We start from the raw sequence: 12,500 nt of genomic DNA on the forward strand, positions 1-12,500 counted from the left end.
TCAAATGAGAAAGAATGAAGCATTTCCGAGGACTCTGTCATATATTTCAGTATCTCCTTTTTTTTACAAGACTCTGTGGATGTTTCACTCTGTCGTTACAGATGAAGTGTTTTTCTTGACAGCATATACAATTACAATGATACCAAGAATAAGTAAAATACCGCCAATCAATGGCAAGGCAACCACCAAACCACAGGACAATCGCAGGCTTCCAAACAGCTGCAAAGAGAAAAGAATGACAAAGAGAGAATTTTGTTTAAATTAAATCATAGGCTTTGTAATCCCCGCCAGTTAAAACCTAACGAGTGGTATCACTGCTTTATGTGTTATTGCATACTTTCTTACCCGGCCCTCGCCTGAAGCTTATCAAGCCTCACATGAGTGCTGCAATATTTTTTGAGATTAAAGGTCAGAGACAAAAACCGTTGAGTTGGTGGGTCTTATCGACTTAGGTCAAATCCCTGGATACAATTCGCTGAAGACTTTGTAGTTCAAACTGAAGAATACGAAATTTCTTAAAAGCTTAACCACAGGGGTCATCAGAATTCATTATGCTTTGACTTCCACCATCATCACTCCTTATCCCACATCATCATCATCATTGCCTTCTTTGTCGTCAACATCATCATCTTTGACGTCATCGCTGTTGTCATCGTCGTCGTCATCATCGTCATCATCATCATCATCATCATCATCATCATCATCATCATCATCATCATAACCATGATTTTGTACCTATGCAAACGCGACAGCAGTTTTTTATTTGGCTTGTTTATCCTAAAAATCCTTAGTTTTGTGAAAGTTCAGTTACAGCTAATCCGTATTTCTGGTCGTGTTTTTTGCAGTGCTAGTTTCGTAATCAGGGGGTCTTGTTCTAGTTTGAGCTTCATAAATTTTAATCTCACGTGCTTTTAGTCAGTTTTTAGAATAATCGTTCTTGACTTGTATATGAAAATTCTGACCATAGGAAAGAACTCTCTTTACTTCCCAATCTCCCCCCACCCACCCCCCCCCCCTACCCCCTACCAGTTCATGGCATGGCATTGTCCAGGACTGAGTTCTTAATTATTCATGGCATGGCATGGTCCAGGATTGAGTTCTTAATTTTGTATTAGAATGTGAGAATTTTAGGAGAATTTGTCTTCCGCCGAAGACTGTGAATTTGCTACGACGAAATCTGCGGAGTAATATCTCGATGCCCAGAATTAATTTTACGCCGTCTACCTGAGAGTTGTATTCTTTGGCTGTTTCTTCATCAATGCTTGCAGAGGTTTCTGACCACCAGATGGGAATAAATTTGTTCACAAAGCTCACATTGGAATGGCCATGGTATTCTTTAAATAAAGATTTGGAGATAATTACTCCATTCAGCTGAATGCGAAGTTTGAGTTGCATGGCTGTTCCCGATACTGGCTCAATATTCAACTGCAAAAGATAAAAACAAACTCAGTATATTTAAATGGCCTTTCGCACAAAAATCAGATGGCTCTTCTAAGTGATAGGCTCCGTTTCCCCTACCGATAAACAACAGAAACAGATGAATGGGTTAGAGCTAAACTGAAAAAGATGAGTCACCGGGCATAATGGGAACAAACAAGTTACGTGACAAACACAGTTTACCCAAAACAAAATAGGGAATCCATGTATGCCATGAAGGCGTTCACATGTTTTTCCATGAAATCTTGGTTTTTGTTTCTACGTTATTTACTTGTGTCCCATAGAATTTTTAAAACTTATATTATTCTACTATATCGGAAAGGCTATGCACTTTTCATTTGTAAAATTTCAGACTTAAACTAGTTTCAGTTTCTTCTTCCTAAAAATGTACGTGAAGGGCCTAAGTCTTAATTTTACATTTCTCAGCTGTGATCTAGTGGATAGACGCCGTCCTTACAAGAAGAATAACCAATTTTCATACCAGTCCCAAGGATGTTTTATCTTAATTTCTCTTTCTAACAACACGTCTTGGGACTTGAGCAAACGTATATGTCATGTTTATTCTCAATATGATATGGTCAAAACCAAAGGATGTTGTATTATTATTGTGATTCCAGTCTCGAAAAGATTTTGGAGGACGAGGAGTCCGGGAATTGAACCCACGGGACTCGAAGGTGAAAGGCGACGGCTCCCCACCAATACGTTAGCACTGTTCAATAAAGATTACGACTGTTGGTTCTTTGCGCCTGGAGTTAGTCTTCCACGCCGTCGTTTGTAGGGTAATTGCTTATCAGCCCATCCCCATTTACGCCCGTTTACTCTAAGGCAACATTCCCTTCCCACAGTGTGACCTGCGAGACGACCTGACCATTCACGCTCCAGTCATTATCTAGCTAATGATGGCCAATGCGTCCGTTACACCCACCATGTTGTTTACTCCTGAATTTTTCCCGCTAATGTTGTTCTGTCTGTGACGTCAACTTTTTGCCTCCGCAGAGGCCAAAGAGGCCCAGAGGCCAAAACCCGAGGAAGTAACCTAAAAGCCCCGGTGTAAAAAGGGAATATGTAATTTAATCCGTAAATTAGTAGATATTGTATAGAGGAATTGAAAGCAATCTCGATTTGCTCAACCGAGCACGCAAGGTGGTATCCGTAGCGTTCATCGATTTCGCGGGGTCTTCTGGGTAACTTGAGTCACGAGCCAGAAAGTCACAAGGAGCATGGATATCGAAGGTTCAGCATAGCGATTGAAGGTGAGTAATTTTCGAATATTTGCAGCGATTTCTTTTACTTTGAAAATCAAAGATTACAGTATCTGATAGAATATCATAATGCCTGGGTCAGAAATCGATTTTTCAGGCACAACTCATAAACAGGGGCGACGATTTGTCAGACACAAATGAAAGCAGAAACATGTACCACAGACTCGGCCACAAACTGCTAGACACAATATCAGAGAGTAAAATCGTAGACTCAGTATCAACATTTTCAAACCGGCAATCCTCGATCATTTTTAAAACAGTTTATTCACAGATAATAATAGTCAGCTATCCGAATATAATAAGCAAGTTTTGATCCTATTTTATGTTATTTCAAAGTTGTGTGGAAACAACCACAAAAAATGACGACGAATTTAATGACAACGAAGGATGACGACAAAATGTTGCATTCTAGTCATTGAATGCTCCTGTTTTACTATTATATTTGACGGCACTTTCCAAAATTATGTTAATTGCTTTTCAATAGATAGCGTATCAAATAAACGTTGATTGAAATTAAAAATAAATGCTGTTTGTTGTTGTCCATCCTTTAATTCCTTGCATCCTTCACTTTCACTGATTTACCTACCTACTAATTACATGTAGAATAACATGAAAACATCGCAATGTGCAGCACATACCGGTATTAATTGGAAAACACCTCAACTGCCATCTGTATTAACTTAGGGAGGGGCAGCCGGATGAAGTGAAAACTATTACTAGTTTAATTTAGTACGTAGGTAAAACTTGATCGCCTAAACTTCGGAAAGGAATTTTGCTGTGAGGTAAGCAGGCGTTTATGGTTATTATGGTTAGGTGGTCAAATACGACGCCCCTTCAAATGAAAAACTGAACAGATTTAAACCTTGAAAACGCCTGTCTCAACGATTTCTTTGATTTAAAGCTTTGAGAGACGCTAAAAATTCCCAAAACAGTTTATAAAGAGTAAAAATATGTTTCCCGGTGTCTGTCTCTTTTGCAGCATTTTCAGTGAAGCGGGTACACCTACTCGTGCTGAGCAGTAGAACAAAATATTGAAATCTAGATTGAGGACTGAGACAACGTTAACATGGGGACTACCACAAGGTCGACGGGACAAATACATCACATGGTTAAAGGGCACGCAACACGCGCAAAACAAAACTGTCAATATTAATCGGGATAATGTGGATTGATTGCGTCGGTTCTCTACGATTTTCCCTCTTATCTAGGAAACACTATTCATTCTATACGAAGACGCTAATAAATATGTAACAAAATACTTACATAGGATCCATACTTTCTTGGACGAGGTTTTTGCAGTTTCAATTTGTTGTACAAACTCGGGTCGCCATGAAGGAACCCAGGAAGACTTATGTACAAAGGACCTCCTAACAATCGTGTGACGTCGAATATCCCTCGTTTGAATACTGTGACATTATTAACATTAACAGCATCGGATCGTAACACGTATCTGTGCATGGGAATGCTGTGCACTTTAACAACTCTTTTGTAAGTTACTGGAACAGCAAAACGAAACTCAGGCAAAAAGATCGGATAGCTTTCAGCCAGTCCACGGTAGTCAGTAGAACATGGCTTTAAACCTTTTTGTCCAGGGAACTGACTGTAGTATCCATGAACTTTCAGTTGTTCTTCGGTTGCGTTAGGATAGAGAGATTGATTAACCTTGTTTTCACCACCTATGGCTAAGGAAAGAAAGCTGCAGTGAAAGACTATTTTAGTAACCTCTTATTGACCGAACAGAGTGGCTGTACTGGCCGTACTGGCCGCTGTCGTCAACGACAACGCCACAAAACAAGAATATCATTGGTTTAAAGAGAACAAATAAAGGTGCTGCACGTGCGGCACGCATTTTTTGCGGTACTCTGCACAACGACGACGTGAAATCACAAAATTTGAGGTTTTAGCGACAACGTTAGCGTAGAAATGCAAATCTTTTATTCTCTATTTTTACTCTGAAACCGCTCATACCAATTTATTTTCATGATACTTCACCCAGATTGACCCAGCACAGTCACAATCGAGTTTATATTTAGAATAGCCATTCCGTGATAGTCAGTTGTCACGTCCCGGAAAAAAAAAAAAAAAAACAAGGCAGAAGAAGTCACGCGTGACATGGCTTCTTCTGGTTGGTTAAAATTGCATGGCGGCCTTTTGTTTGTTTGGCGCGCAAAGTGTATCCAAAAATAAAACCATTTGTGATCGTGCTGGGGCAAGAATGTTGAAATACGTGGAAAACGGCTTTAACTTTATTCTACATTCGATTCTCGATGGCTGAGGAAGTGTTAAATGGATGTTCAACAAAGCATAAACGTTTTGATGGCCCGGGCAAAGGCTAAACTGATTCCTTTCTCAACTCTTTTCAACCGTGTCGAAATATGTTCAATGAAGGTTGGATCGATGTTAATAATAATGATTTTAGTAGCGTTAAACGAGCTTTGATTAATCCGTTGGACATTTCTCTCACAATCAAGAATGTTGAATGATCAGAAGTTAAAGCTGTTTGCCACCCTGTTTCAACATCCGGGAACTCGCGTGCGCACTAATCGGTCTTTCAAAGAAGTATCCATAGTAACGACCATGGTCCCTGAAGTACAAATGTAGCAGATCTGACAAATCTATCAATCAGTGGACGTGTTTGATGAAACACCAGATGATTTTCTAGAAGAATGGGAAGCGATAATCGAGGATACATCCCCAAGAAGAAAGCAATGGATTCAAAAAAGAAGAGAAAATCAAACTTAAATACAAAGCTACCGACAGTAAAAGGCTCATCGATGATTTTGGAAAGCAAATCCTTTTGTGACATATTTTTGACAAGGGCTATAACAATCGTAAAGAAGACAGATCCCCTTTCAGAAGTTGTAGAAGTGCTCGCACATGCGCGCGAAAACCATGGATCATGAGACTAAATCAAAGAACTGTGATGAAGGATGTCTTCAAACTGTTTTCCATCCCAGCGTCCCGTTCTACATATTTCGTCATCATTTTACAATGTTACACAAAATGGAACGCGTGCTAAACCATCGGGTCTTTATTTTTACGATCGCCTTTATCGTAAGAAACAATTGAATACTCGAAGTGTACTAGCCTGATTCTCAGACGGTCCAGGTCGCTCGTGTCACGCACTCTACTCCCTTCCCCGTCTGATATACTTGGTAGGAAAGCGTGTTCCTGACGTCATATAGATTGTGTAATTTCCACCAATAACAGGGAATGTTACACTTTCACAAACCTGAGGAATGTGCCTCTGTGAAAACAACATGTCGGAAGCTGCCGGAAATATTGATGTAGATGCTGACTGTGCTTTATTTTGGAGAAAGCTTGCCGCGTATTCGGGATCTCTAAGCTTTTCCCTCAAAAGAAAAGCGCGATAAAAGCTTTTACCTCCAGGAAGGATGTCCTGGTAAACTTGCCAACGGGGTTTGGCAAGTCGCTCATATTCCACATTGCTTCAGTGGTTCACGCTAAACTTTCCAAATTCAACAATACTTTTGCTGCACAGCCAGTAATTATTATTTCTCCATTAGTGAGCTTAATAGAAGACCAGAAAAATTCCCTACGGGCGTTAGGAATTAAAACTGGCTCCGTTGGCGAGGACAATCTTGCGATCGAGCATGAAAATAACATAACAATGAAAGAACTATTCTCTTCTGGCTCGGTAAATGTGAGTATTTCCCAGAACTCTTACTTGTAAATATTCACAAAGACTAACGTTGCCTCCAGACTAACAAAATGTTGAACTTTTGGTTTTCGAACAGATCAAGAACAAAAAGATTACCTGTACTTGTTGCAATGAGTACACGTGACATTCACGTCAAGAACACATTTTATATACCATTGTTATTCTGTATTTCTATTAAGCTTCTCATTATTGTGTAGTTTTAACTGTGTTAGTTTTAAGGTCCACATCAGCCTATGGCTGCCATTCTGCATTGAAATTTTAATAAAGTATGTATCCTCTATTCTGTTTCACCTCTAAAGGCTATGAAGCACATACACGTACATGTATTATTTAATTAGATGTGATCAAGATTCCAAAATCCTGTAACAATTAAAAAAAAGCCTGAGACACATGAACATACCAGTGGCTAATACAGTAAGCTTCGTCTACTCGTATACAACGATTCCTATCAAATTTTTCTTGTAAACTTCGGAGGACAGCATAGTTCTCCACCTTCCATTTTCCAGTTAATATTCCGGCGATGTGAACGTCACGCTACACTCGCAAGATCGTCCTTGCCAACGGAGCCAGTTTTGATTCCTAACCCTTGTAGAGAATTTTTCGTCTCCTTTTAAGCTCACTAATGGCGAAATAACAATAAGCACTGGCTTCGCAACAAAAGTATTATTGAATTTGGAGAGTTCAGCGTGAACTGGAGCAATCTGGAATATGAGCAACTTGCCAAACCCCGTTGGCAAGTTTACCAAGACATCTTTCCTGGAGGTAAAAGCTTTTATCGCGTTTTTTTTTAGGGAAAAGCTTAAAGACCGCGAATACGCCACAAGCCTTCTCCAAAGCACAGTCAACATCTACATCAATATCTCCGGCAGCTTCCAACATGTTGTTTTCACAGAGGCACATTCCTCAGGTTTATGAAAGTGTAACATTCCCTGTTATTGATGGAAACTAGACAATCTATATGACGTTAGGAACAAGCTTTCCTACCAAGTATATCAGACGGGGACGGGAGTAGAGTACGTGACACGAGCGACCTGGACCGTCTGAGAATCAGGCTAGAAGTGTACCTGCATAAGCAAATCGGTCTCCTTCTGAAGATTCACACGTGTAGAAGGTTGAATTGGTTCCATTCGCCTTGGCCTGTATTTCGCTGTCATGAGAGGTCAATATACCCGGCACGGGTATTCCCGACTCGAATCGTGGAGGGATCGGTAAGTTAGTCATAACATAACCAAGGGATATATCGCTCTGCTTTCGAGTGGCAGTGAGTCCATAGTTTTGGTCATCCAAATATCTCATGACAAATTTGGGAAGTGGATCCGTAACAAATTGCGCAATCATCAGTAGAGATGTATTGAGACTGGTATTGAAACAGGAGGTCGAATCTGGACACAAAAGGCTCTCAATGAAAGACTTGACTTTATGCAGCTGCAGCTGCCGACTTTTGATGTATATATTAAGATTGATTACAAGACCACATTCTATAGATACGAACGGTGTATTTCTATGTGTACACCTTTTGAGAAGGCTTGGATTTGAAAACGGTCCAAACTTCGAAGCATTCATCAAGGCCCCGTACAGACCTCGCATTTGTGTCTCAGAGAAATTACCATGCGGTAATGACGGATAGTTTGCTCTCACCCAAGAACCAAAGGCAGGGTTGGACGAGCCGTATACGAGTTCCAATTCACTGCGCGCTTGTCCCATTTTCATATATGTGGAATTCTCGCTTCCTGTTTGGTTACCAGTCAATTGCTTAAACAGGATCTTCAATGCAAGCGGTATCAATGCAGTGCTGAAATCCTTCGCTGATCCAAATTCTTTCATCAGCCCTAGGTAGGCTGGGTTTAAGACAGTGACCTGAAGAGAATGGGAAACCGACTATTGTTACAAAGTAGAAAAAAGTGAGAATACAACTTAATACGTGCTTGTCTAGACAAACAAAGAGTTGTAAGCATTCAATACAAAGTACTGTACATCCAGCGCCTCACCGCCTAACCGTTAGTAATAAGTCACAATAGCGATATTTCTTGTTTACAAACATTGACGTCACGTTTCTTTTGATATTTAAATTTGCCAACCACGGCGCAAGAGAAATCATTGTTTCAACAGCCAATTAGGTTCTGGTTGGCTTATTACATTTGTAATAACAATGGGTGACGTAACGAGAAACCTCGCTATAGGGCGAGTTTCAATCTAGTGTCGTAAACTAGAATCAAAGTATATCCTTTAGCCAACCAAAAAGGACGGAGAAAATCCAGAAAACCAATCAAAACTCGAAGTAATTACACGTTGGCAAGAGAAAGCGCGGGAAAATGTACACGACCGAGCCACGATTGGTTTTGGTTTCATATCTGATTGGTTGAAAAAGTGGCTCGAGAACTTTAAACCAATCACTGAATGAAGTAATGCAAAACCAAAGCAATTCTATAATTTCTTTCGACACTGGTTATGGGCATCCGTTTCATTAGATGAAGCGAACATTTCTCGACTCAAGTTCTGACGGTTTGCGGACATTTACTTTGTCTTTTTTTTATAATAACGGCAGGGTCGTAGCTAGAATTTTTCCAAAAGAAGGGAGGTCACAATCTCCCCTCTCTCACACACAGGATACTTACCGATTTGTCGTGTCGATAACTACGCTGTTTTTAGTGAAAGGGACAATTTTTCGGATGAGCAGTGAGCGCACGGAGGGAGGGGGGAGGGGAGCGGGAGGGGGGAACAAGCCTACAAAATAGCTGCGTTGATGAAGTAATTTCCAGGTGACATAAATTATGGTAACTATTATGTTGTTGACTATCACAAGGAGGGAGGGGGAGTCACGGGCACCCCAGGACCCCTCTGGTTACGCCCCTGGAACGTCCAGGCTGAGATTATCCAAAATTTAAAGAACACGCTAATAACAAACCCAAGCTGAGAGTCAGTTTAGAAGAACGTCGTCTTTATTTTGCTCTTTTGTTTTCCATTGTTTTGGTTTTTGTGAGCAGTAGGTAAGAGAAATTTAAAACTGTAGTCTAACAGGACAATTAACTCAAATACTTAAGGACGTTTTTTTTGACATTAACAATGTGGTTATCTTCTTGCATGATAGACTGAAGAACAATAGGCCATATTTGCCTGTGGTTCAAAGTCTGAGTCTTGGTGCTCAACCATTCAAATGATAATAAAATAAATTTATTTTTTCCTAAAAATACACCTCTCATTTCCATTCAAGTGGTTGCGCACCAGGACTCGCTTTGAAACTGAGGCAAATAGCAACTCGGAAATGGGCTAATTGTATTCAATTTGTAGTCGAACCTAGTATACCACACAACTTTATCAACATGTTAATAACATTTTCAAGCTCAAGTCGCACAAGTCGAACTTTCAAGCTCAGCCCCTAATTCTTACGTTCGTTTAAAAAAAGAGTTTGTGCTTTTTCTCATGAAATCCATGAAACAGTGAGATTTCGAAATAAACGATAACGGTCAATTCAGAGCAACTGAGGAATTGACGATAAAAGCAACAGCTTTTCAAGTGGGAAAAAGCCTTTCGAGAACAAGGGAGAGGTTCGTTGCAATACCATGCATAGCTCATTCAAGAGCAAATCAAAGCAACCCAAAGCCGATCCGGTTCGCAGTTTGGTATAGGATATTCTGGGACCTGTTGTTGACATACTGATGAAATGGTATATGAAATGAATCATATATGAACTGCGGATATGAAATCAAGTGAAGCTATGATCTTCGCAGTTATGAACGCAATTTATACAATTGCGCAGAGAAGCCTGAAAATTTCAGGACTTCAGCGGGGTTTGAACCCGTGACCTCGCGATTTCGGTGCGACGCTCTCACCAACGGAGCTACGAAGCCACTGACGTTGGGAGCTGGTCATTTGTGGGTTCTCCCAACGTCAGTGGCTTCATAGCTCAGTTGGTTAGAGCGTCGCATCGGAATCGCGAGGTCACGGGTTCAAACCCCGTTGAAGTCCTGAATTTTTCAGGCTTCTCTACGCAATTGTATAAATTGCGTTCATAACGGAGAAGATCATACTAGCTTCACTTGTTGACAAACTGAGTAACAAACCTGGTCATGCTTAGAGCATTTCGGACATTCCTTTTTTGTCAGTGTCTTGTTGAATGTGATTTGATCAAACGACGTACTGGTCACCTTTCCATTTTCGAATTTGACTCCCACTTGTTTTGCTTTTGTGGTGTAAACATATGGGCCTGTTTCTTTCAACTGAAATTATTTCAAAGGATTACTAGTCAGATGCGCAAAAGAGGAGACATATCAGAAGCAGGCAGCCCAAAGTTATATCAACTAAGTCGAATTTATTTACGCCCTAAGACAAAGAAGAGTAAGTAAGGCCCGACTCAGACGCCGCACTTTTCATGAGCCGAACATAATACATTGAGTTGATTACAATAAGTACATGAAAAGTTCGGCGTCTGAATAAATTAAGAACGGCTATTTTAATTTGGAACGGCTCAGCCGTTGTTTTGGCCTGGCGTAGCCAGGAACGGCTGTGGATCGGCCAATCATTATAAGTACGACGTCTGAATCAACAGGCGTACTTTTCGTAATTTATGTCGGCTCATGAAAAGTATGGCGTCTGAGTCGGGCCTAAGATATGCAAATATTGATGATATGTGCACAGTTGACCAAAGTTGCCGAAGCTTTCGTTTTCCTTACTGTTCAACTGATGCAGAGAAGTCGAAGGTATTAATGTTTAACAATTATCCGCCGAAGGCGAGTTGAATATCAATGAATAAAGAACGAGACAAAATCGAGGTTTTTATTCACCAATATATTCACCGAGCCTGAGGTGAATAATCATTTTATTATAATTACATAGGTGATTACACAACTAATTTCTTCGTCTGTTACCTCGACAAAACGGCTTGCGGCCATTTTGAAAAAAAAAACTGCTTAGAGTATTTTCCCGTGTAATAATCACCTCAAGTGCAGCCAATCAGCGCAGACAATTTTCAATAATCACCTATGTAATTACACCAGAAGCTCATGACCTTAAAGCTTCTAACTCTGGTGGAGAGCTGGCTTTTTCGAGTTTAAAAACTTGCTTATTTGTGTGTAACTTTCCCGCGCGTGTAGCTTCGCTTCGATCTTATTTCTCTCCATATATGGGCATAAAATCCCCAGCATTGTTCCAAGAAAAAGAGTTTCAAGTTACCCGCTTCAAGGTCACGTGCTTCTGATTATACTAATAAATAATAACGGATATAAATTTTGTACATTAATAAAACTGACATGTAAACACTACTTATAATTAATTAAGAAAGAAAATAAGAAGCTAGAGGAAGCGTGGAATGAGCTAGCCATCCGTCTAATGTTGATTTTACCAAAGAAACGTGGAGTTGTTTCTTTCGAAGTGAAAAGTTGTTAAGAACTTCAAATCTTTTGGAATAGTGTACAAATCTTGAGCCGCCTTATATATTCAATTAGTGATAAAGCTTCATGAACTCTTTCAGCCGAATAAATTTTTCTCTCTGGCCAAATTAATAAGTCCTTATTTCGGCATTATTCATATCAAGAGGTTAAGGAGAATTGTCGTATTAAACGGAAAATTCTCGCACGTTGTTATGGAATAATCTTTTCTCCACTTTGCGCAACAAATCTTCTTAAAATACACGATTTAAGCCGCTGTTAAACGTTGAAACTTTTAGCTGAAAATCGTGTGCAAAGGCGCTGCGAACCAAGTTTCAGGAGGCACTGCACCGTGTAACAAGACAAGTTTCACAAATAGTAGAACCACTTTCTAATTCTGCAACGGTCGCAGCAATCGCAGAGGTGATAACTGCCAGGAGTTTCACTGCGTAACACCACTTCGTGAAATTGGTCTACGCTACGCTGCGTAAGCCAATCATCAGAAACCGGCTAAGGCCATGTAAACAACATTTCGAGACCAATTTCAACGTTCCCGAGCGAGTTTCGACCTTTCTATGTTACATGCAAGGTGCAATGCCTACTGGAACTTTTTTTGCAGCGCCGTTGCACACAAGTTTCAGCTAAAAGTTTCAACGTGTAACAGCGGTTTTAGAAAAGGAGTTACGAGGGCCTAGTTGCCGATTAACTTAATCCAGGATCACCGCAAACTTTGGCTTCATTTTTTTCAACCAATGG

At 40.2% G+C, this 12,500-nt stretch overlaps 1 protein-coding gene across 2 annotated transcripts in view; it reads right to left on the reverse strand.

Annotated features, from left to right (window-relative positions):
• LOC138026734 (sensory neuron membrane protein 2-like) overlaps window positions 1–12,500 on the reverse strand; it is a 40,592-nt gene that overhangs the window by 1,703 nt on the left and 26,389 nt on the right. For both annotated transcript variants that reach the window (XM_068874187.1, XM_068874186.1), the window contains exons 4-8: window positions 10,443–10,598; window positions 7,446–8,238; window positions 3,963–4,381; window positions 1,225–1,425; window positions 1–219 (exon numbers count right to left, since the gene is read on the reverse strand). The exon at window positions 1–219 is cut by the window's left edge and continues 1,703 nt beyond it. In XM_068874187.1, coding sequence (XP_068730288.1) covers window positions 85–219; window positions 1,225–1,425; window positions 3,963–4,381; window positions 7,446–8,238; window positions 10,443–10,598 — 1,704 coding nt within the window. In that variant the 3' untranslated portion in view covers window positions 1–84. The remainder of the gene's footprint in view (window positions 220–1,224; window positions 1,426–3,962; window positions 4,382–7,445; window positions 8,239–10,442; window positions 10,599–12,500) is intronic.

Source organism: Montipora capricornis, chromosome 12 (assembly GCF_036669925.1).
Source record: "Montipora capricornis isolate CH-2021 chromosome 12, ASM3666992v2, whole genome shotgun sequence".
Lineage (NCBI taxonomy): Eukaryota > Metazoa > Cnidaria > Anthozoa > Scleractinia > Acroporidae > Montipora > Montipora capricornis.